The following is a 26,895-nucleotide window of genomic DNA, read 5'->3' as shown; positions in this document are numbered from 1 at the left end:
AGTCTGATAACTATTTCTGAGTCTGACTGCAGCCTCTTCAAAGCTTCACGTTCTTTAAAATTCAGATTGGACCTCATTCTCTGGGACATATCATAGTGTGTGCAACTAAAGCATTTATATAAATCATCTTCAACCAATTTATCAAAAGCTAACACCAAAGTGTGGTAACTGGGTATATAAGTACTTGATCTCTTGAAATTAGTTTCACCTAAAAAAGCATCTCCACCATATTCTAATTTCAACATAACATTCCTAGTGGGCATGGTTTAGGAGTTTTAGTATAGTTATTTGATATTGGTGACATTTTTTATTGATGACAGCAATCCTTATTGATGCATTTATTCTGTATTTTTATTGTTTTTACTCTTGTAAAATTATATATTCTTTGTACGAATGTATTTCATTGTTTGTATGCATACATTTTGTATAGTAAGCTGTGTGTGTGCTCAGCTGTTAGTTTGGTTCTTTTAAAATGGAATCATTGTTTAGAGTAATTATGATGTCATGATTAGTCCAGTAAAAAGTATTTAAGGGCTTATTAATTAATAGCACAAATCTAATGATCTGTGGAAGCTGAATTGTGAAAGTGCTTACCGATTGTGTGCACGTATTAAAGCTGTTTTTATTGGGAAATATTTTGTCTTGCTTGACTCGAATTTAACTGTTTGACTCGCATTGAACTGCATGGTTGTTACTGCTGTTTCATATCTTATCACAATGGTTAAGGTGCTTACCTTACAGACACAAGGTGCTGGGTTTGATTCGCACATGGGGTAATTAGCTAGGCTTAAAATGGCTCACAAAGGCAGTTAGCCTAGTACTAATCTATGAACCCATGAACTTAATAAAGACACCGGAACTGTAAGAAAAGCTAGGCAATATAAAGTTAAAACTATAAAAAGGAGAAAAATGCCCATTATCACAAAAAAAAAAACAGAATGCAGAATTTCAGAAGATCATATAAACTTAAGGCTTTCATTAGTTAAAAAAAATAAAATTACTTTCTTATTAACTTGCTGCTAAAGACTTATTTTCATAATGATAGCAATAATTAATCACATCAGTGTATCTATCCCTGGTAGTAATTATGTTTTGGTGGCAGTAATAGAAAGTATACAGATATAGAAGAAATTCTGGACCATTTCATAAAACAGAGTGAGAAAATTATTGCACAAAATTGTACTGTAGAAAGTTAAAAAGTAATTTATGTCTTTTAGAATGGAATATAAAATATATTTTGAGTGCAAAAAAAAACAGAAAAATTGTTTCTAGAACAGAAATAAAGGAGCAAATTAAAAGACTGAAAAAATAAATATTTAGTTAATGATGGCATAATTCCCAAATTATAGAAAATATGACCTCATAATGTTTTATCTCTTTTATAGAATGTATTCACAGAAATTAAAACTTTATTTAGCATGTACCCATTGTGGAAATATGGAGTAATTTATCCTTTATTAAAAGAGGATGAAGATCTATTTCTATGCTGTTCTTTTAGACCAGTGTCATTGCAGAATGTTTATTACAAAATCTTTATGTCACTCTTTGCCAAAAAATTTAAAAAAAGTATATACTACCTACATTAACAGAGGAAGGCCAGACTTGCTTTATATTAAAGCAGACATGAGATGGCATCAAAAGAGTAATCACATTGATTAGTTATGTTAATAACAAGAAAACAAACATTTGTAATTAGCCTGGAGCTGGATAAAGATGTTGATTCTTTAAATTAAGTATTAAAAATATAAAGATTTCAAGTAATTTTGTGTCTCTTGTTAATAATGTTTATCAAAATTCATTCTCATGCATTAAACTAGGGTATTTTATTTCTCATTCAATACAAGTAAACAAGAGGATGAAACAAGGTTATTCCTTGTCTCCCTTATAATTTGCTTTGACTATTAACTCTGTAGCCAATTACATAAAACTTAATGATGTAGTAGAATTTAAAATAAATTAACAGTGTACTTCTAAAATTCAGTTATTTGATGGCAGTATACTGTCAGTAATAGCCAGTATTAATTCTACATTAAAAATATAAAAGAAAATTCCTTAAAATATTTTGAACTGATGTCAGGTCTTAAGTTTTCTTTCCAAACATCTTTATTGAATTATCACTTGTGACAATGGCACATTTACATTCATATAAAAGTAATCAAATTCTATTTATACATAAACATTATACTTCACATATATTGCTGTATATCATATAACCTAAGCAATATTAGATAAATTATCCAATTCTGGCATTTTTTAAACAAGACACATCTTTATTAAACTATCACTTACCACATAGGTAATCATACCTTTATATAAATGAAAACAAACCACAGCGACACAATCCTAGTTGCAAGCATTTTACATCACAGACCATACTGACATACTCCCAGTTGCAAACATTATCCATCACTTATAATCTACCCAATCTTTCTCACTCAAACATTACATAGCTCATTTAAGTCCTGCCACCTTTTAAACCTCATTCCTCCCTTGTATGTATTGTTCCCACACTTCCCATTTTTCATACATAGTTTACTCCTACCCCTTTCTAAAGATCTTAATTCCAGTTGTTTTATCTCTGTTACTATGTTCACTACTTCCAGTATAGTTGGTTTAGATTTTGATTTCCATTTTCTAGTAGGTTTTTTTTTTGGCGTCAGCCATTATTAGACACAGCAAGGCCTTACCATGTCTTGGCAATTCCGATTCTGTGTCATAGCTCAGACATATCATCTCCATCAAATCAATCTGCTCACCCAGCATCTCCAACAGTGCATCCCACAGGGAATCCCTAAAGTCCACCAACTCACCGCACTCCCAGAAAATATGTTCCCCAATTACCTCTTTCTTCCCCTTCACACCTCCAACATTTGCTATCTGCCTGTGGAAAAATTCTGTTGAGTTTACTTGGGGTATAAAAATATCTATGTAAACATTTCCAGGCAAAAATCCCATATCTTCTAGATTTTGTTGCATATTTTGGAGACATACATATATCCTCCCATTGTTTCTTTGTGAATTGCTTATCCAGTCTGTACAACTGATCCATGCTGCCAGTCCAAATTCTTCTTCCCAATCCTTTCTAACCTCCTCTGATTGATTCTTATAATTATCATGCAATATTTTATATGTTCTACTAATTATTCCTTTTTTAATGGCAGCTTCTGTTTTAGATTCTATTAAAAACTCTACCAGTGCTAGTCTTTCATTTAGAACACCCCTATTTCCTTCTCTTTGCCTATACTCTGATATCGATCCCCGATAGGGAAGGCAATCTCTAACCTGCAGTCCAAGTAAATTCTTGGCATCTTCCCATTCTGTCATCTTTCCCTCTCTAGTCATTTGCTCTCAATACCTTGGTTCCTTTGCCAGTTTTCTCCAATAAATTTCATCCCCCTCTTGCCTATTTTCTGTATCTCTAATTGTAGTCATCCCTATCGGCAGAATCTCCTTTCTCCATTCCCATGTTGATTTAGTTCTTAGAATACTTTCTGCTACTTTATGGATATAAAATTCTGTACGAGTATTATTCTTCTTAAAGGCCTGCATCCAAAATCCCAGACTATCCTTGTTTCTTGAGCTTCTCCCATTTCATCATCATCCCTTTCCACTTTGAAATACAGTTTTCTGCTTCTGTTATGTATAGGACTCTTAACTGTGTAGCTCTGAAATACCCCTTCAAATTGGGTAGTCCCAATCTGCCCTCTTCTGCTGGAAGATTCTTGCAGTCTTCTCCTCCCAGATTAAGTCTTTTAGCTCTTTATTAATTGCTATCCACACCTTCTCCTCTGGTTGATAAAAATATGCCTTACCTATGTATAAGGGACTAAAAACATTTTAACTGCTTGTATCTTACTATCCATATAACAAAGAATCCATTTTCTCAGTTTTTGTATTATCTTTTGTTTAGTCTCTTCCCAAGTATCCTTAGTTACCACACTACAATCATTTTTAATCCATACTCCTAAATACTTCATTTTATCATGTCCTCATAAGTATGAGCATTCCTGAACCAGTTCATGTGTGGGTACATAATTTACAGCTGTTGCCTTTCTTTTAGCTTCTTTAATTTTGTATCCCCGAAAAGATCTGAAACTGTCTCAAAATGTTCCACAACACTGTAATGTCTTTTTCTAGTTTGTCGGGTATAAAATAATGTCAACTGCAAAGAAAGGCAGCTTTACTTGACTACCATAACAATTATATCCTTGAATTTCTGAGTCCCTTATTTTCTTTGCTGGTGGTTCTAAATGTATTGCAAATAATAAAGGGGAAAGAGGACACCCCTGCCTGGTTCCTCTTCTCAAGGAGAAATTATCAGAGAGGACTCCGCCCACTTTAATTTTCACCTCCAGTCCCTTATATATCTTCCTAATCAACCTTATAATTTTTTTTCAGGAAATGCAAATTCTTTCATTGCCCTGCTTATAAAGTCCCATCTTATTCTGTCAAATGCTTTCTCTGCATCAAGACCCACCAACAAGGTATTTTCTTACAGTCTGCTTCCCTCTGGATCATCAGTGTTCTGCTAATGTTATCCAATGTTTGCCTCCCCTCTACAAAACCACATTGATCCATAGCTATCAGTTTTGGCAGCATTACTTTTGCCATTCTTTTAGCCATTATAGACATGAATACTTTATAATCATAGTTTGGTATTGAAATGTGCCTGTATGAAGCTGGATCTGATCAATCTTTATCCTCCTTAGATATTACAGCTGCCACTGATTTCTTCCAGAATAGTGGTACTTCTCTTCCTCATAAGATACTGTTAAACAAAACCTTCTAGATCTTTATCTCTTTTTTCCTCCTAACTTCCATACTTCCACAGGAATACCATCTATTCCTAGGGACTTTACTGTAGATTGGTTATACATCACAATTTTTATGTCATATCCTCCAATCTTAACCTTTAGTAATTGAGCCTTATCTACTTCTAACTTTGGCTTATTTAATTCTTTCATAAACATTTCAGTTTGTATCTTTTTTCAATTTTCACATTTCTCTGCTTTATAGAGACTCTCATAGAATTTCCGAACAACTTCTAATATCACTACAGGATCTCTTGTTACCTTCCTTGTTATAGGCTTCTTAAGTTTGGCGACAACCCATTCTCCATTCTGTTGTCTGAGTCGTTGTGCTAAACGTTTTTGTGCTCTAGTGTTATTATCAAAAAACAGTTGCTTAACAGCAATCTTTCTAAGCTTGTGCATATTATTGAGGTAATCTCTTATTTTCTGCCTAGCATTCTGCAGCTGATCCTCTTCTTGTTCTGTGAGATTGCCCCTATTCTGCAATACTTTAACATTTGTCAGTCCCTCTAAATATTTTTTTTACTTCTTAACCATAGCTCCCTTTCTTTTATTTCCACCCTATTTTTAAACTCCACCTTAATTTTATTCCACTCCCTAGCAATATTTTCAGAAGAAATTTCTATCTTTTCTGACAGCTCCTGAATAATCTCCACTACCCATTCCTTAAATTCCTGTCTTTTCAACAGATAAGTGGGAAAGCGCCAGTGTCTCATTTATATGTCATTACCCTGTGTTTTTATTTTACCTATTATTGCCGCATGATCTGAAATACTTATTGGGCGAGTATCAAGACGTTCAATTAAATGCACATGTTCCCGTGAAATGTAAATTCTGTCTAGCCTAGCCCAGTTTTTATATCTTGGGGAATAATATGTAAATTTACTCTGAACTCCTGTTACTGAATTCACATTTTCCATGCCAAATATTTTCATAAGTTTCTTCAAAAATCTACCCTCCTTTGTTGTATTTCTCTTCTGGGCCCCCCAGACACATCTTCACTGCTGCAAATCAAATTCCATTCCCCACCTATAAGTATATTCCTTGCTGAAAACTGGTTATTTCTCCAAGAATGTTTTAAAGCTCCATTACAGCAGTTTTAGGTGGAATGTAAATACATGCCAGTGTAATCCTCCACACTTGCCAGTAGCCCTTAGCACTACAAATCTGCCATTATTATCTTTTTATCTTCTTCTATCCCTATTGGAGCTCCTCTTGCAATTAATGTAAGTACTCCTCTTTTCCTTTTTCCAAGGTATTCTACTGAATAACATCCTGAAAATCTTTCTTTATCAAATTCACATGTTCACTTCTTTCTAAGTGTGTCTCTCGTAACACAGCTATTTGCACTCTACATTTTTAATATAGTCCACTACTCTTTCTTGTTTGTATTTATCTGAGGACATTTACATTTAAATACATCAAAGAAAGCATCATTGTATTAAAAGGTTATTTTTCCCACCTTTTATGTATAACACCTTTTTTGTTAAATGTCTAGTTCCAGCTTTTGTGTTACATGCATACATTGGCAAATTGAATTTTATACAGTTGTTTCTTGTCATATCCATTTGAGCCTGTATCACATCTTGTGAAACTTTTTGTTTTATTGAAAGCCTTCAAACAAAAAAAAAACACACCCAATACCCCCTAAAACCTATTACCTTAATACTAGCACATAAAACTATGTACACCTTCAAATATTGCAGTTTGACCCTCCTAATAGGAACAAAAGTCCCAAACTGACAGCTACACTCATAGACTTGAGTTAATCTAAAAGAAAGGTTATCCATGCTAAGACACATAGTGCAGCCTGTGGTTCTACTAAGTGCTGATTGGTTTTGTCTTATCTTTATAGCTCTCCCAGCTGGGAAAACACCTGAATGTTTTCAGAGAACATTAACTTTAATCTTTGCTTACAGTTAACTTTCTCCCTCCGCTTCCCCTCCCCAAAGCTCTTTTCTAAACATTAATGGCATGAAGTAGGGCATATGCCTTAGAGTCCCCCACAACAACAGCAACTTCTGAAAAAGTCCAATATTTCCAGATTTTCTTGTTCTGTCTTAAATCACAAATGTAATTACTGCATTGTAATCCCATTGTAAGTTACTGTTTTTTTTACAGTTCCTCTCCGAAATCCTGTCTCTGCCTCATTTCCAATGTACTCTGGATTCTTCTAGTCAGCTCTTGTGCTCCCTTGCTTCTCTCCAACATTTTCCCAGTGAAGAATTTGAAAAGGCTTCACAGGTACAGTCACTGTATGGTCTTTATTACCAGAAGAACAAGAAGCAGAAGCTCCTTCTGCTTCACAGCTTACTTTTTGTTGGACAAACTTTTGTATTTCTTCCTTAGCGTGTACTTCATCAAAAAATTATGTTTGTCCCTCCAGGGAAGTATACCTTGAAGACAGCTGGGTAGAACAGTTTAAATCTCACACCTGTATCTCGACATTCCCTGAATAGTGGAATACATTTGCTCCTCTTCTGTCTGGTGTACAATGAGTAATCATTCTCCACAAATACTCTGTTGTCTTTATTCCCCACAAACACTCTGTTGTCTTCTATTTTTAATACTTTGTCCTTCTGCCACCATTTTGTCAGAATCAACTCCTTATGCTGGTAGGTTTGAATCTTTACTATTAAATGTCTAGGTTGCTTTCTTATAGCCAGGTTTGGAGCATGCACATGATGTGCCCTTTCAACTAACAGCTCCTGGTCTGGAATAACAGCCCAGTTGCTTATTTGTGCTTTCATAAAATTAATGCAGTCTGTTACTTCCAGCTTCAATGGTATAGCGGAAAATCTCAGGTTTTCCCTACGTGCTCTGTCCTCTAATTCTATTATTTTTTTAAACATCTCTTCCTCAGCAGTCTCATTCAGCCAGCCTTTTCTTCATTTCGACCTCTGATTTTTGCAGCTTTATCATCTCATCTGAATGCTTGTTTAAAGCTTCTTCCATTTTTTCCAGCCTTTTGTTGTTTGTGTTGATATACTACATCAGTGTTTTGTTTATTTTAACCAGGTCTGTATGCAGTTGCCTTATATCTTCCTGTAGGTTATTGGAAGTCATGTCTGAAGGTTGCATTGCTTTTTGCTGAACAGCTGCAGAACTTTCCCCAGTCAGTCTTTCTTCCTCACTTTTTGTAGCTTATTTTTCCAGGTCTTCTGTATTTCTTTATTCCTGGCATCCAGACAGTACACTTACTAGCCAGTTACTGAATTTTACCCATAAACACAAGTCTACTGGCCTTCTGTGCTGAGTTCCTGTTTTCACATTGGAAGATCTAGAAATAAGCTGTTATTCAATGTGCAGCCATCTTGCAAGTCAATGTCAGGCCTCAAGTTTAGTCAGAGTAAAACTAACCTCTTATTGATTAATAAAATGATTAAGGATTTGATGGAAAGTAATAGCAAATTTAAACAGGGTAGTAAATAGAGCTGAGTATAAAACTGCTCAAGAAGAGTTGTTTCAAAAATGGTAGAGTTACAGGACAGAACACACAGAGAAAACCTGAGATTTGCTGCTCTACCAGAGAAATTGGAAGGAACAGACTGTATTAATTTTATGAAAGCACAAGTAAGCAGTTGAAGGATTTGTTACTGAAAGGGCAAATTGTGTGTATGCTTCAAATCTGGCCATGGGAAAGCATCCAAGACCTGTATTAGTAAAGATACAATCATACTAGCAGAAAGAGTTGATCTTGACAAAACTTGTAGAAGAAGTGCAAAGTATTAAAATTGGAGAGTGTTTCTAGAAAAAACACCAGGCAGAATAGATGCAAATTTGTCTCATCAATCAGGGAATGTCAAGAGGCAGGTGTGAGATTCAAGCTGATTTATCCAGCTGTCTTCAGAATACTTCTTCCTGGAGGATAAACGTGATTTTTTATGCAGAACAGGCTAAGTAAGAAGTACAAAATTTTGTCCAACAAAAAGTGAACCATCAAGCAGATGGGGACTTTGCTTCTCACTCTGATAATAAAGCCCATAGAGTGACTTTGCTAGTGCAACCTTTTCCAGTGTTTCCAAAGGAAAATACTTGAGAGGCAAAAAAAGCCTAGGAGTTGATTAGAGGAATCAGGACTACCTTGGATCAGAACCAGAGTCCTGAATTGTAAGATGGAAATGAACAGGAAAAAGAACAGTAACACTGAATTAGTGAATAAATGTGAGACTATAAAGCTTTGATCACATGAAAAAAATTGAAGTTTTAAACAGCTATTCAGATAAACTGATAAAACTGCAAAATTCAGAGGTGAAGTATGGCTTTACAAGGAAAAGTGGCTGAGAAAGAATAGACTTTTGTTGACTTTGTTAAACTTGAGGGGATTGAAGGGTATATACCACACTTCATGTCATTAATGCTTGGAGGGATAGTAAAATAGAAAAAAAGAAGGAAAAGAATTAAAGGGTAACTGTAAGTAAAACAATGTTTGTTCTTAGTGTATTTGTATAAAACATTGCATGATATAAATTGAATATTATATAGTAAAGAATTTTCAATGATTGATGTATGTCATAAGGATACTAAAGTAAACAAGTATTTTTTTATTTGTTATTTTTGAAAAAATGTAGGCAATATAGTGTAAATAGAGAAGAAAGGCTGAACAAAAGCAAGTTCAAGTTAATATGCTGTAATCTTGAGCTGTTGGAACAGGAGATGAGGGGTAAAAGTACACTGATAAAAATATATGTAGAGTTGAGATGTTTCCTCTTACTTTTGCATAGGTGAATACCTGGATTAATGCCCTTGGCTTAATCTGATAAGTTTCTTGTGTAACCGTGTGTGTATAAAAATAAGAGAATGACATGAATGTAATGAAAAGCTTTCCTTTGGCAGCTGTACATTCTCTTCTTATTTTTACATGGAGACAAGCTGTCTACAAGTCTATGCAGTAAATCATGAGAGCTCTGGACATTGTTTGCTGAGAGAAATGTAAAATTAAAAAGTACAAGAGCTAGCAGTGTAATAAAAACAAAGTTTGAAGTATTGGAAGTGAATAAGAGATAGGAGTGTTCCTGGTACCAAAATACCTCAATGCATTTCCTAGAACAGTATATAATTTAATTTTATTTACAAATAGCCAGTGCATTTTTTCTTAAGGCTAAAAGTTAATTTTTTCTGAAATCAAACAAGCTATTTTTCACATCTAGGATGGGGAATAAAGATAAGACAAGAACAGTCAGAAACTAGTATAAGTAGGAGCACAGGCTGTAACATCCACTTTAGTATGGCTTACCTTAAGTTAGGTAATGCCTGTGGGTGCAGTTGCTGATTTGAGGCAGTTGTTGCTATCAGGAGGCTTCATTATTTGAAGATGTACATAGTTTTGTGTGTTTGTTAATGGATTATGGTGGCGTTTTAGGGAGTATTTTTATTTTTGGAGGGTTTTCATTAAAACAAAAGGTCTTGTAAAATGTGACATAGGTCCAAACAGAGATGACAAGAAACAACTGTATAAAGGATTAGCCTGCCAAACATTAGTGGATGCATGCCACACAAAAGCTGGAAATAGACATCTAAAAAAGCTGACATATATCAATACCAAAGCCAACACTTACTACGATCTAATGACAGATCTCTAATGGACATTTCTAAAAGTAAAAACAGCTGAAGAGACTCCCTATACTCCATCTGCATTGCAGAAATCTGGAATACCATGCAACTTAACATCAGAACTCAAACCAACAAAGCCAAGTTCAAATACCTTCTCATATCCCACTTAACTACCTCATGGTTATGCATCTGCTCAGACCCAGGCTAAATTTCTTACATAATATAAACAGATTATGATTTTCTCTAAGTAGTCTTTTTTCTTTCTTTCGTTATCCCAAAAATGTAAACAACGTCAATACTCTTATCAGATTGCATATTAAAAACTGTACATACAGTTTCTTTGGTCTATCTGATTCTGTCTTAATAAACTGTACATAACTGTCACTAATACAACCACTGGAACTGTGATCAATGTATTATGTAATCCTTCTAATCTGTCTTCAATGTAACCAATGGAAATATCTGACAGTGATGTAATTATGTCACACTCTTTAAACTTCCACTATCAGAAATAATTTCTTTGTTTACTACATAATATTATATATGTAAACACTGCAATGCAGTATGTATTTTTTTTTTGTACGGTAATTCTATTCTTCCTGTTTTTTATAATCTTGTACTATTAAAAAATAAAGCTTTTCTCTCCGGGCCTTTGCTGAAAATGGGCAATTTGCCCAGTTGGAATTTTCTGATAAACAAATATACAATAAAATAAATATGTAATAGGCGGGTATGGTAACTTCTTATCATAATGGCTACAATATCCATATTATTTTGGAACTTGGATGGCCTCACAGGTATAGACAAAAATATAAGACTATCAAATTATATTTATAAATGCAGAATGCAAATAACAGTGCTACAGGAGATACATTTGAAAAGAAGTGAGCATATGAATTTGATAAAAAATTTCAGGATGGATATTCAGCAAAATATTGGGCACAAAGGAAATGGGAAGTATTTATACTGATTGCTAGAGGGGCTGCAGTAGTGATAGAAGAACAACAAAAAAAAAAAGGTAACAGTGGTAGATATACAGTAGTAAGGGGCTACTTGCAAGGGAGGAGGACTACACTGGCATATATTTATATTCCACCTAAAACTGCAATTATGGAGCTTCTGAAATTTCTGGAAGAAATAATTAGCTTTCAGCTGGAAATATTACTTATATAAGGAGACTGGAACTTAATTTTTCAACAGTGATCATGTATCTAGGGGACCTAAAAGGGAAAATATAACAAAAGTAGTTTATGAAAATATTTGGTATGGAAGATGCAAATTCAGTAGTTTCATCTCGGAGAGAATTTACATATTATTTCCCAAGATACAATTACTAGACTAGATGAAAATTATATTTCATAGGAGCATGTGCATTTAATTGAAAGCTTTGACAAGCATCCAATAACTATATCAGATCATTTGCCAGTAAAAACTAAGATAAAATGCAGAGTAATGAAGTAAAAAGGAGACACTGGCGCTTCCTCACCTATCTGTTAAAAAAAAGTAGAATTTAAGGAATGAGTAATGGAAATTATTTGAGAGTTATAGAGCAGACAGAAATTTCTTTAGAATGTATAACTAGTGAGTGGGATAAAAGGAAATAGAGTTTAAATGTGGGGTAGACATAAAAGAAAAAGAGATATGGTTAAGAAGTAATTATTTAGACGGGCTTTAAAAGGTTGAAAATGTTAAAGTATTGCAAAAAAAGGGGAATCTCACAGAACAAGAAGATGCACAAATGCAGAGTGCTAAAGAGAAAATAAGGGAATATCCAGATAATATGCATGATTTTAGAAAGATTGCTGTTAAGCAACAGTTTTTAATAATAACTCCAGAGCACAAAACCTTTTAGCACAATGACAGAGGCAAAAGAAACTAGAAAGGGTTGTTGCCAAACTTAGGGAGTAATAAGAAAAATAACCAGAGTTCCTATAGTGGCATTAGTGACATTTCTGAAATTTTATGAAAATTTTTGTAAAGCAGAGAAATGTGAAAAGAAAGAGAACAGATGGAAATATTTATGGAAGATGTAAGTATGCCGAGGGTTAAAGGTAGCTGAGGCACAACAGTTAACAGTTAAGATAGAAGGAGATGAAATAAAAACAGTGACATGTAATTGATCTGCAGGAAAGTATCCAGGAAAACATGGTATTCTTGTGGAAATTTGGAAGCTAGGAGGGAAGAAAGTGATAAAGAGCCAGAAGGTTTTATTTAACAGTATTTAAAAAGGAGGGGAAGCACCAACTTCCTGGAAGAAAGCTGTGGTGGCTGTAATGCCTCAAGACAGTAAATACCCATCAGACCCAGCTTCATATAGGTACATTTCAATTTTAAACCATAATTATAAAGTGTTTATGTCCATAATAACTAAAATAATGGCAAAGGTGTTGTCAAAATTGATAGATATGGATTAATGTGGGTTTGTGGAGGGGAGACAAACAGTTAACTACATTAATAGAACCATAACAATCCAGAGGGAAGCAGAATGTAAGAAAATACTGCTGTTGCTGGTTGGGTTTTGATTCAGAGAAAGCATTCAAAAAAGTAAGCTGGGATTTTATGAGTAGGACAATGTAAGCATTTGCATTTGCTGATAGAAAATAAGGTTAATTAGGAGAATATATGAGGGATCAGAGGCAAAAATTAAAGTAGGAGGGTTCCTCTCTGATAAGTTGTATCTGAACAGAGGAACCAGGCAGGGTTATCCCTTTTTCCCAATGTTATTTGCATTACATTTAGAGTTATTGCAAAGAAAATAAGGGACTCAGAAATTTAAGGATATAATTGGTATGATAATCAACAAAAATTGCCTTTATTTGTACGATACTATTTTGTACCTGATAAAACCGGAAAAAGACATCTCAGTGTTGTGGTCCATTTTGAGATAGTTTTCAAGTCTTTTTCAGGATAAAAAATTAATGAAGACAAAACAAATGCTGTGGCTGTAAATTATGTACCAGTACATTAATTGGTTCAGCAGTACCCATAGTTATGGGGACACAATAAAATGAAGTATTTAAGAGTATAGATTAAAGCAGCCAATGATATGTGGGAAGAGACTAAACAAAAGGTAATACAAAAACTGAGAAACTGGAAGCTCTTGTTTTGGGATATTAATAGCAAGAAACAAGCAATGAAAATGTTTTAGCCCATTTAGTTTTGCATTCAGGTTAGGCATATTATTATCAACCAGAGGAGAAGTTGTTGACAGTAATTAATCAAAATTTGAAAGATTTTATTTAGGAGGGGAAAATAACAAGGGTCAGTTGGGATAAGTTGATCCTTCCAATAGAACAAGGTGGTTTAGGATTTCCTGATTTGAAGGGATATTTTAGAGCTACACAGTTAAGGCTTGTGTACTTATCACAAAGCTATAACTCAGAGTGGAAATGGATGATGATGAAGCAGGGGGAACTTCAAGAAATAAGGAACGAGTTGGATTTTGGATGAAGATCTTTAAGGAGAATTACAACATCCATACAGAATATTATATTCATAAAGTAGCAGAAAGTATTCTAAGAACTAAGCCAGCACAAGAGTGGATAAGGGAGGTTTTGCCAACAGGGATGACTGCAGTTAGAGGTACAGAGAATATGCAAGAGGGGGCTGGAATTTACTGGAGAAAACTGTAAAAAGAACCAAGGTACTGGGAGCAAATAACTAGAGAGGGAAAGGTAATGAAATGGGAAGAGGCCAAGAAGATGTTTGGACTGCATGCTAAAGATTGCCTCCCTATCAGGGATTAATGTCAGAGTATAAGCAGAGAGAAAGGAATATGGTAATCCTAAGTGAAATACCTGTTCTGGTAGAGTTTTTAGTTGAATCAGGAACAGAAGCTGCTGTTGAAAAAGGGATAATTAGTAGGGCATATAAAATATTGCATGATAACTAAATGAGTCAGTCAGAGGAGATTAGAAAAGATTGGGACTAGAGATTGTATAAGCAATTCACAAGGAAATAATGGGAGGACATATTTATGGCTCCCAAATTTGCAACAAAGTCTAGAAGATTTTGGATTTTTGCTTGGAAGTGTTTGCATAGGTATTTTTATGTTACTCAAGTGGATGTTAAATGTTGCAAGTGTGATGGGGAAGAACCTGGTAATTGGGAGTATGTTTTGGGAGTGTACTGAGTTGGCAGACTTTAAAAATTGCTTTTAGAGTACTTTGTTAGAAATATTGATTGAGCAAATGGGTGTAACTAAGGAAATTATTTTTTGAGTTGGGATACAGGATCTGAATTACCTAGACTTAGTAAGATCTTGTTAAGTTTAATTCTGGTGGCTGCCAAAAAAGCAATTACTAGAAAACAGAAGTTAGTGTAAACCAACTGTATTTGAAGTATTAAATACTGAAGTAGACAAAAAGGAACTGGAAGTGGGATCTGTAGAAAAGGGTAGGAGGAAATTACATAGCAAAAAAAAAGGAAACTGTGAATAACACATGCAAAATAATGTTTTGGAGGAGGAGTAAGGTTTAAGGGAAGACAAGGATTGATCAATTTATGTAATTTGGATTGATGAGAATTATACAAAACAATATGTGTGTGTGTGTGTGTGTGTGTGTGTGTGTGTGTGTGTGTGTGACACACACACACACACACACACACACACACACACACACACACACACACACACACACACACACACATATATATATATATATATATATAATTTTTGCAATTGGGAATATGTTGATGTGGTTTGTTTTCTTTTACATAAATGTATCTTTGCCTGTGTCTTAAGTGATTATTCAGTAGGGTGTTAAAAAAGAAGTCTGAATCCTGTTTCAGATATTCTGGGTTATTTTCATGATTGCACTATTTAAATATACTTTGTGCATGGTATATTTCTGGGAGCATATTCAAAATGCATGAGATAATATTTTTTTCTTACTTTTCTTACTGTTGTTTAACCATCTGCACTGAGTCTACAAAAATAATTTTCCACATCTGTTCAGAATAATAATGTCTACTAGCTCATATCAAATGAATTCTACTTTCTTAAATTAGATATTACGTTTGAAATTTATTGAGTTTTACGATTGCTTATACAGAAAGAAACTCAATGGTTAGTTAATAGTAAGAACTTCAGAAGTATTGCTTCTGTTTTCTGAGACCTTTGCTTTGTTTTCTAGTTTCAGATTATGACTACTTCTCTGTTAGTGGTGACCAAGAGGTTGAACAGCAGGAATTTGACAAGTCATCTACCATTCCTCGTAACAGTGATATAACCCAGTCTTATCGCAGAATGTTCCAGACCAAGCGTCCAGCTTCTACTGCAGGAATTCCAACAAGTACTGGACCAGTCATAGTTACACCAGGGGTGGCAACCATCAGACGGACACCTTCTACCAAACCCGTTGTGAGACGAGGAACAATAGGAGCTGGTCCAATTCCAATCAAGACTCCAATGATTCCTGTTAAGACACCTACAGTACCAGATGTAGTTGGAAGTCCTCTAAGCCCCCCAAGCTGTGCTGAGGAAAGTGCAGAGCAAAGCCCTGAATCTCCAGTGGCAGGTGATGTGCCACAGGGAGCCTGCAGTGCATCCACTGCTCAGTGGAGTGGACAAGCATCTGTAAACCCTCCAGCACCAAGCCAACAGCAGAGTAGCACAGATGAAGAGATACCTGTAGCAGTGCTAAGTGTAGCAGAAGAAACTGAAGGTAGTGACTTGAGTGTCAGCACACCCCCAGCTCAGCAGGATTCTGAATCTGTAGACACAAGTAGCAGGGATGCAGGTGAAGGAGAAGACATGCTGAATGCAATTCGCCGTGGAGTGAAGCTGAGGAAGACAGTAACAAATGACCGATCTGCACCATTCATTTCATAAACTTAAAAAAAACGTTTGTGATTATGGAAAACTGAGGTGCAAAAAAAACTGATAATGAGGCCCATTTGGCCACATTCATTCCAATGTATATTGAAACGGGAGAAAGGTGAAAACATCCCTAAAACAATCTCAGTGTTGAAAAAAATTCTGATGAAATAGTTGAAAAAGAACAGTGCATAGTAAAGAGAGACATGCATTTTTTTAAGTAATTGTGTTTTAATTTGTAAATATTTGAAAGAAATTTGTTTTCTGTAAATTTTTATCTGTTGCTTTTTTTTCCTGTAAACCATATCTAAAGGTGCCAAACAATATAAAACTTTCTAGGAATCTTTGTACATTTAAATGCTCAACCACTGGGAAAAGAGATGCATTAAAAGTAGTCCACAGTAAAACAAACCTTTCTTTTAAGTTGAAAGGAGTTTCTGTATATATTTTTTGTAAGCTAAATCTTTTAGCCTTTCAAACTTAATTTCAACTAAACTTTAGTATTGTTTTTTACCAGTCCAGTGGCACCTATACTTGCTGGGGGAGGGTCCTCACAGGCACAGATACATATGGCAACCATTTATTATTTTAGTTTTTGTTTGCCCCTGGAGGTGAAGGATTGTAGCTTAAAGGGTTAAGACTATGACCTAATGAGCTTCATTCTTTAGTTTTGGGTTTTATTATCCCAGTTTCCACTTTCATCTTTTGTAATTGCTAGTGAGTAATCTTACCAGACAGTGGCTCCTGAAAAGAGGCAGTTTTGCCTAGGGGCCATACCATTTTTAGAAGTAAACAAAAATTCAGGAAACTGCACAGGGTAATGTCAGCCTGATGATTGCCCATTTTTTGTTACTCACTCATGCTATGTGCAGTTTTCCAGAATTCTGCCATTAACCTTCAGTTTCCCACCGAGAATCTTACAGTTGTTGATGGCGCTAATTCGTCCACCTTTCATCTGTGTGCATTTTCAGGAATACTGTATTTTTTTTCTGACTTGCCATTTGTCCATTGCAAATTAGTGGTTATATGACAGAATAGGAGGGAGGGAGAATTAAAAAGCACAACATAACACTGGACACTAAAGATGTTGGTCTGTTTCTTCAGAAAATGCAGTCTTAAGGCAAACCTTTCATTATCTTCATTTTCTGAATGAGTCATACCAGGTTAAGGTGTCTTTGATTTGGATTCTGTAACTTTGATTATTTTTAAGATTTGCCCCTATTTTTTTCATTCACTAGGTATGCTGCCTTTTCAAAGTGGACCGTTTTTTTCAGTATTTTTTTTCTTGAAGTGTTCGCCTCTGCAAAAAAGTTGATCTTGATGTATATTTTTGTAGAGTGCCATAGGATAGTGTTGTCTAGGGAAGTTGATAAGACGTCTGTTCATTATTTGACCTTTTTAAGTATAAAGTTATGAGAAGTGGACTGTATTAGGAATCAGTGCTTTGAACTGTAGAAGAAATTGCAACAGGTGGCAGTTATAAGCAATACACAAGAAGTAAGAAATGCTTTTGCAGGAGGTAGCAGTAGTACACTTTGGAGTAGGACAGTGTGCCATAACGTAGCAAATGCTGTTGCACATAATAGTGACGTAGTATGTTAATTTGCTAGCAGCTTCATGGTATACATAACATCAGAATAAGCCATACTGTACCGTGATGTTTCAGTTTTTTGTTGGCTGTATGAAATTTGTGTTGTTTCTAACATTTCTTCATTGTATGGTTAATGCTTTACTAATCTTATGCATGCAGCCTTAAATTGTGTAAGCTTTCAGTTATGCACCCTTTCCCAGCGTCCACCCCCTCCTCTCCAGTATTGTATTATTTTGTGTTGTTGACCCACTTGTGCTATTTCTGTTTTGATTTTACTAACACAGCTGGAATGTGAATGAAAAATACAATTCACAGAACATAGCCTGGGATGTGTACATCAAATGCCTTGTTGAAATTTATTTTATATTGCCTAGCAGGCTGGGCACGTTAGAAAATTGCCAAAAAAAATGGGAAGAGTAGTTCAAAGACCAAGAATACATGAATACAGTGTTGAAAGCTCTCTGCTTTTCTTCCTTCAGATTTATGAGCCAGTAAAATTAATGCTGTCTGTGAAACACAGACGAACAGTACTACCAGTATGAAGGTAAGTAGGGTAGCCGTCATCATCCAAAAAAAAATACCTCGCAAAAAATGGACACGAACAGACTGGTTATATTCATTATCATCATCTTCAGTGCAAGAAGGTTCAGAAAATGGTGGGGCTCCATCTTACAAAATCTGTTGTTTAGCCACAAAACCGATAAGCTTATGGTAAACCAGTTTGCCTGGTGTCTGCAGGTCCTTCTTTTCCTAAGTGCTACCATTAGCCTCTGTTTATAGGGAAGTGGAAGTCTGTGATAGCAAGAGAATAAACCTGTTGTCTTCACCCAACACAATTGTTCTCATTGAGAATGTGGTAACTGTTATTGAGGAGACTGTCTTTGACTGAAGATGTACAGAAAGCCAGTGAAGGGGTGATCAGAGAAGCAGTTCTAGATAAATCAGGTGATGTACAAGGCAAGTTAAACCTTGAAAATGACTGTTCATGTGACGTATCTTTGAGTTTTCTGAATTTCTGCAGAACCTGGTGTTGAAAAAGGTCGTTGTCTACCATAAGTCACTGCTCAGAAGGGTATCTCTCACAACAGACTGCTTGCAAACTACATTTTCCCATTAGTAGGTAGCAGTTGGCCGACATATAAAGTTGTAGTGCATTGCAGTTCATGGTAACCACCCTGTCAGTTAAATTTGTTTTGGTGAATACAAAGTACCTGATATCTTTGATAGATATATGCAAACAGAACTCATTCCTTTGAAGGCTTGTCCTCCTGATAGTCTTCTCACATTACAGCATTTACAGATTCATAAAGAGTCTAAGACATTTACATGGGCATTTTAATTTGAGAAAAGAAAGTTTTTTGTACTCCTTTAAAGCACAACTTGAAAAAACAGTGGCAGCATTGTAGAGATGTCACTGAACAGAAGTGCAGGTCACCAGGGCTTAGGTATGCTGTCATAGAAAGCCCTATTTAAATATTGCAAGAGGAAGTCATTACTGTAAATGTCCATCGAGTAGACTGGTGTGCAGGAATGCACTGTCAGTGTCATGTGACAGTGATGTTACATTGCACTGCTAAAAACAGAGCTGTGGCAACAGAATACTGCATTGTGTGCCCTTTTATTCCGAAAAGTAAGCTCCTATGCTGAGTATTCTGTTAACTGACTAGTAGTGCCTGTAGTGTTATGCTCCGTACTGGGAGTTGTTTAACACAATGTAGCCGATGCTATACGCAGTTGATGCGCCTTATTTAGAACATAGCACGATTCTTCTCCTGCTATTTTGTGGATTAATGGGTTTAGCATACAGTATGCTAAGGAAAACTTGGAGAGCCTCTGATGGTAAAAGGATAAAAAGAGCACTCTGCTGATGTACAGCCTTTTGCATATTTAGGTATTAATGTTATAATCTCAGAGAGTTTTCATACAAATTGCCAAATTTCAGCTAGACATAAATACGTTCATGGAAAATCATTTTGCATAGTTCCAATGTTTGTGTTTTTAAATATTGTAAACCAGTATAGTGTCTCACTTAAAAATGGAAAATAGAAATGTTTCTAATGGTAAATTATTGTGTTTTAGTTGCTAGTTTGTTCTGAGAGTTGACCTCTCCCCTGTGAATTTCTGTTTGTTCCTAAGCAAATGTAAATAACAAAAATGTAAGTTTGTGTCTCCCTTTTCTGTGCTATGATCGCTTTAGCCTATATTAAAATAAAGAACTGTTGGAGAAAAAGATCTTTTACTGCTTATTATTATTTTGACAGTTATCCTTTCACATTCTCTTGTTAATGTCATGTTCACTGTTGAATGTAGCTGCATTACACTGATCATTTTAAGGCTTAATGCTCTAGGTTTTCATTTGTCTACAAAAAGCCATCAAAGGCTAGGTTCAGATAAAGCACCTAGCATTGTATGGAGACATTTTATTGCAAGCTGCATTTGGCAGCTAGTGTGTGTTGTGTCTGAATTTAAACTGCAGTTGTGGATAACACTTGCACCTATTCATCTTTTCAAAGAAAAATATGCATTTTGTGGATAGCATAATTCTGCAGAGAATAAGAAAAACATCAAATGACCTATATTTTATAAACTAAAAATATTTTCCAACTTTTATTTAATTATTGGTGAAAACTGTGATAAATATGTAAAATATTTTAATGTACTCTGAGGCAGTAGACATACATTTAGGTCTACCATGATAACTATGTTTTAGTAATAAAGTAAAAACACATGCCTTCCAAAAATTGAGGATGTAGTTTGTCCTGTAGTAGATCATATTTCATTAAGAAGTTGATCACTTTAGATACCACAGAAGGTGGCGGCACTAGTAACTGAAACACTTCCCAGTCTCATTTGCTGTAGGTATGTTTTTCATTTTTTTGTCACAATTTTACAGGCAGCTGCCTTGTACGATACATTTGTGGAATTCTGACAGTGACAAAATTCTTGTGCCTTTTTTGGCATATTTTTGCACCTGCTACCCGGTTATCAGAACCCTCCCAGCCAAGCAGCCCATTCAGTCACCATCACTGGGCTGAGGGTCGGATCAACCACTTCGGGCCATTATTAAGGCAGCCATCAGAAGAAGTCTGGGTTTTGTGCCTTTCGGGGCTTTTATGCAGTACCCTCCTGCACATGCCCAGTGTTGGTTAGTGGGTAGGAATTGCAATGGGCATCGCTGCTATACCATTCCTCACTTCTTGAAGGGGATGATATCTGTAGGATACATTGCCCCCTCACAGAAGGCACCTCAGACTGGTTTCCCAGGGGAAAATCCAGTCAATGCACATATGTCCCAGGGCACTGACATCCCGCCTTCCTTCTTCCTTCCCCAGGTTAGGCACACTCTTCCTCCTGTGCCTGCACTGACAAGTGCTTGAGTCACTAAATGAACCCAGGTCATCTTAGCTGTAGTGAGGGCTCCATCCTGCTACATTATTATAGTTTTCTATCATAAGTTACTTCAACATCTGTAAGAGCTTTGTGGGACTTTGTCTTTGAGGGTAATTGACCGTTTCTGAGGGAAAACATTTCATTTGTGTAAGAGTCAACAGTGAACTCAGATACAGCTTAGTAAAAGTTAGCTTGTTGAACATAGATAGATTATAATAGAGGCATTTTGCGCAGTTGCTAAGGGCCCACAGCTTCAAGGGGCCAAAGGGTAGAAAAAAAACAATAATAAAATGTAGAGTGTTTCCTAGATGTAGTGTAGTGTCCATGTCCATGTACAATTCATTTGATGACCTGGATTTAACAACAGACACTGTAATGTGGTGATGGAGACATTTGTTGTGCCGCAAAAGAGGACCATGTATCTGTGCAAGCCAAAAAAAAGACACAGAACCAAAAACTAGGTGTACATGTAGTGTACAGTGAATCAGGGAAATCCAAGAGCTCCAAACAAAAAAAATACACTGGAAGTGTAAAAGATCCATTTTAATAACCTGGCCCCGCAAAAAAGATAAAAAATCAAGTAGTGGTCTAGTGCTTTCATCCTTTATAGGACTTCATCACAACACTGGAATGTGGTGGTTACAGAGACATTTGTAGTGCATTTAATCATACATTCCTTAATTACAAGCAGAGAAAGAAAGATTGCTGTTAAGCTGCCATTCCCATTTGGAGCATTTCTGTGTGCTCCAGCAGTGGAAATTATAATGTTGTGACGTGACCCCAAACTCTATATGTCCTATCCCATAGGGCAACAGTAAGAATGTAAATGAAAATTTGATGCAGTGTTTGAGGTTGGGCTAGGTCATTTATGGATTCAGTGACAGGTCACAACCTATTTTTTCTACTTGCCAGTGCTCCAAATGGGATGGGAGTTGAAGGAGTTATTGTTTGGCTAAATGATTTGCCAGACTTCATCAGGACTATGAACACACAGGCACTGGCTGCTGCAGTGCACATAAGTGAAATGATGAATTGTACTTTAAATAAAAAATAACACCCACTCATTTGAAAATCACAGACTAGGATAACGTCAGAAGACTACAATCTAATAGTAATTTTCCTCTGACTTCCTCTGTGTTTTCCTTTTTTGTTTCAAAATGATGTACTTGCTGGAGACTAATTGGGGGAGCAGGACACTTGAAATAAATAAATATAAAAACATAATGTAATGCTAGGGATATGGTGGGTTCACACTTAGGGGTTGCTATCAGTTATCAGTATTGTAATTTGCAGGGATATTTGATTACCTAAAGGGTATTTTCATGCCCTTCTTAGCATTTATTTTGAGGCCATGGCTCTGACACCAATCATTAGTCTGTACCACACCTTTCTGTAGGATATAAAAATCATTTGGGTATTCAGTGATTGATTGCCCCCAGTTTGCAGTTATCATCAAACTTGGTCAGCCAAAGCCCATGTACATTTGCCTTGAAATCTGAGAAGTATACTCCAAACAGGAGAGGGCACAGCACTGAGCCCTGTGGTACTCCACTAGTGACTGGCTTTCGCTGGATGTGGATTCACCTTCAGCCATTTGGCTATCTGTCTAGTGATGTAGAGGTTTATGCCCAATTTTGTGAGTTTATCTATAATACCCATGTAGGGTATTGTGTCAAATGTGTTGGCCAGGTCAAGGTAGGTGGTATGCACTGTCTTCCCCTCATCCATGGCTTTGGTGACCTTCTCTAAGAAGTCCACCAGTTTGAGCAGACAGGATCTGCCCTTAATGAAGCCGAAATGGGTTGGGTCTGAAATCCGGAGATTTCCTATGTTGTTGTTAATCAGGTCCATAATTATCCTTTCCGTAGCCTTGCATATGAGGCTAGTCAGACTTATGGGTTGGTAGTTTCCTGGGTCAGTTGATGGTCCCCCCTTGTGCAGAGGAATGATTGTTCCTGTCCTCCATTCTACTTGGGCAAAGCCTGTCTGGAGATTGGTTAAATAGAGATCTGAGTGGGTCTGCTAGGTCATGTTTCAAGCTATTTAACAAGCAGTCTGGGATTCTATCGTGGGAGCTAATTGATGCTGTGTTTCTAGCTTTAGAGATTGTAGTGGTGACCTGTTCTTTTGTGATAATAGGCAAAGAAACGGTAGGGGTGTTTTATGGGGAGTGGCTGGAGATGATGAGGAGTGAAATTTGAGCTGAATTTATCAAACAGCAGGTTTGCTGTTTCTTCTGGCTGAGTATAGGTAGTGCCATCTACAGCCATCTTAGTACATTGTTGAATGTTTCTCTTAAGATTTTGGACATAACTAAAATGCTTTGTGTTTATCCTCTGCCTGGGAGGCTGTTTTAGTCTCATGTTTAGCTTTTGAAGGTTTGACTAGTTCCATGATTTGCTTGTTGAGAAGAGGGATTTTTTCTGTGTTGTGCACTCTCCCACCTACTTCTAGACAGGAATTTCCTTCTTCTGTTGTATAGTCTGTTTATGGCAGGGGTCTACCAGGGTGGCTTGTTTTTCCAGACAGACCTGGGTTAAGTTTGGTCAAGTACTGCTGTTGCTCTGTAGTTGTTTAAGTGACTGTACAGGGCATTCGTGTATACTTCTACATAGGCCACCATGTTTTCAGGGTTAGTGGAGCAGTCTCTTAATAAGAGGTAATTTGCCTTGGGAAAGGTTCTTTAGGGGGTTTGATGGGGGTACTACCATTGCATTTATTTCAAAGGAGACCGATTTATGATCTGATCTTACCAATGACCAATGGGGTTTGACAAGCTCTCCTTCTCCCATATTTGGGAGTACTATGTCAAGGATATTTGAACCCTTAGTGGGACTGCAGACCAGGTATTCCAGACCATTTGCATTGACAAAGTCCAGGAATCTTTGAGCCTGCATATTAGTGGTCATATATGTTTCTCAGTTTATGAAGGGGTGGTTAAAATCACCCATGAGTAGTGTGCTGGACTGAATGGTAAGTGATTCTAGTAACTGCAGATATGTGGAGTGGTTTTCATGGTTCATGGCTGGGGATCTTTAGCTAGTGATGATGTGGTGGGGGATTTTTGCCTTTGGTCAGGTGGACATGAGTAACTCAAGCAAGTCATCCTGCTTGACCAATCTAGAGATGTCATTGCTTTTTATGTAACTAGAAAGACCTCCTCCTTAGATTTTTTTTTCCTTTTCAGAGGGTGGTCTGAATGTTTGATAGACATTGTAAGTAAATAAATCTCTAGAGTACAAGGAATAAATACACCCTGTATATATAACATGCAGTCTACTCAAAGCACAAATAAGAAAATACTTAAGGTGTAGTATGCAAGTAGAAATTTTTCTTTAATAATTTGTGCATATCCGTTGTAAAATACTTACATTAATTATGTTTATCTATTTACTTTGCACTCACTATGTATAATTTGCTAATCTTTATTACTTTAAATACAGTGGTCTCAATGTACAGCATTGGCAGACTAGCCCTTTTCACTGGTTAACATCTTCTTTCTCTAAATAAGAATAGCTGCCAGTTTTATATTACTGTCCTATCTGACGTACGCAGTCCATGAATATTACCTAAATCTGAAGGTAGTATGCAGCACAGTTTTAGTGCCTGAGGTATGATTTATGAAGCAGAAAAAATTACTGCCAAGCAGTAAAATGAACTTGAACCAATAAGAAAGTTAATGTTTTATATATTTTACGGTCATTTCTGATCATACCTCAGATTTTTTTTTGTTCTGTCTCTCATATAATGTTTGTTTGGCAGTCTAGAGGATAGAATTAAGACTGTAGGCTGATAACAATATTCACTCTGTTGTGCTGGGTTTGATTCCCTCCAGCTGCCAACTGTGCAGCTCTTAGTAGGTCACTTAAATAGACTGTGCTTTCTCATCTCCACTGTAAATGGGCCTTAACCCAGCTGGACAGTAATGTTAACAAATTATAGAAAGCAGAAAAATAAGTCAAAAAACAAATCTGAGAATTTTCTAACAAAGCATAGAATATCACAGTCAGTAAATATATCTGCGGGTGGATGACAGTCAGTTGCTGAATATCAGTTACCCGAGGCAAAAGATGCTGAGAAACAGAATGCTGATTGTTGTTTTCCATAGGAAATACCTGCCAATGAGATTTCAACATGTGCACTGGCAGTGGTTCCTTTGTTGTGTGAGATTTCTCTCTTGACCTTTGTGCAACCACAACATTGCTTTATATAAGTTCAGGGAGGTGCAGAGTGACTCCCCCTCCCCCGGAAATAATGCTTGCAATCAGAAGTTTGGCTGTTTTGGTGTTTATGGTTTTTATGTTCACTGTTTTTGTTTTGCAGTGTCTTTGATGTTCAAGGCTTCATACTATAATCCAATGCAATCCTCTTATTCTATTAAAATGTTAAAGAAGAAAAATTTAAAATCTGTTCCTGACTTTAGTTTTTGTCCTTCCTTATTTTTTGCTTTCTCCCTGAATCATTTAAGAGGATGAAAGTTGTAATATTGTATTGAAATAAGAAATGTGAAATTTTATCCCGATTGTCATCTAGACAAGATTTTATTAACATCAACAATGGTGTTTAACATGTGTGTATATTGAAAATGTACTCCACAGCAAACTGCTGATACTTGTAAAACAGAAAAGATCGCAACCTGTAACAAAGTTTGTTTGTGTCTTTTGGCTTTTCCAGGTTAGGGGTCGCCACAGCGGAACTCTGGTCCGCTAATGATTGGTAGTCGATTTTTACATGCCAAGTTACCAGCCCTGAAGCACAACCTTCAATGAAGGTACGCCCATTCACGCATGTCTCCACGCAGAAGACGCTCTAGCTAAGAATCAAACCGGACAGCGTCTTACTGTGAGGCGACAACTCTACCGCAGCACCACCACTGTACGAGCAACCCGTAACAAAGTATTGCTTTTAAATGCATCTGTAAGTTTAAATTTTACAAATAAGCTCATCAAGCAGAACAATGACAGGTGATTAAGTGCATTTAGCAGTTGCTATTCAGGGTGACTTAAAACAGACTTGTAATTATCATTTTAGATTTTCAAATCCCTGTCAAACTTTTGAAATCTTCTCTAAAGCAGGGAATCAAGAGGAATAAAAAGTGGGACTGCTTCTGCCCTTTAGTTCCCGAACTTTGCAATATTTCTTGCTCAAAAAAAGAACCATCATGCTATAATAATGGTATTAAATGCAGTACTAATGTTAGCAACAGTAATCCAGCTTCCATATCTTTTCACACTTTTGTCTGGTCCTCAGTTTCTTTCCATTAAATAAAATTAGCTTGGTTTGAGTTGCCATTACATTAAGCATCATCTCTATTTTTCTCTCTCCCAGATTTTTTTAGTCCACATTCACCTTAAATATCATATGAAAACTTTACTCTCGTTATGTAAAGTTGGATTTTTAATTCTAACATATCTAGTTTTTAATTTAGTTACGTTAGTTGAGCTATACTTATTAAGTGTAAAACACTTGTGTTTTTATGTACTGTATATTGAGTTGCTATCCATTAACTTCCTTATTCTGTGTCATCTGGTGGCAATGATCTCAAACGGGGAGGTAGACAAAGGTATTGAAGTGAAGGGATTCTTTCTATGCCAGAAACAACTTGTAAGACAATACAAACATTCTAAGCAATTGAATCTTATTATCATTCTGAATATAACCCAAAGTTATCTGAGGACTTGGTGGGGCAGGTGAATGTGGTCAATGCTCTCCAGCTCACCAACTCCACTTAT

The 26,895-nt window shown here is 36.1% G+C and overlaps 1 protein-coding gene across 3 annotated transcripts in view; it reads left to right on the top strand.

Moving 5' to 3' along the window:
- The window catches only part of MTSS1 (MTSS I-BAR domain containing 1), a 1,668,097-nt gene extending 1,648,092 nt beyond the window's left edge, over nt 1-20,005 (top strand). For all 3 annotated transcript variants that reach the window (XM_044066600.1, XM_044066599.1, XM_044066601.1), the window contains one exon: nt 15,500-20,005. In XM_044066600.1, the coding sequence (XP_043922535.1) occupies nt 15,500-16,197 (698 nt within the window). In that variant the 3' untranslated portion in view covers nt 16,198-20,005. The remainder of the gene's footprint in view (nt 1-15,499) is intronic.
- Nucleotides 20,006-26,895: the final 6,890 nt, after the last annotated feature.

This window comes from Protopterus annectens, chromosome 3.part1 (assembly GCF_019279795.1).
Source record: "Protopterus annectens isolate FY-2018-M chromosome 3.part1, PAN1.0, whole genome shotgun sequence".
Taxonomy (NCBI): domain Eukaryota; kingdom Metazoa; phylum Chordata; order Ceratodontiformes; family Protopteridae; genus Protopterus; species Protopterus annectens.
The sequence above is the reverse complement of the archived record's forward strand: the minus strand, read 5'-3'. Positions and strand labels throughout refer to the sequence as shown.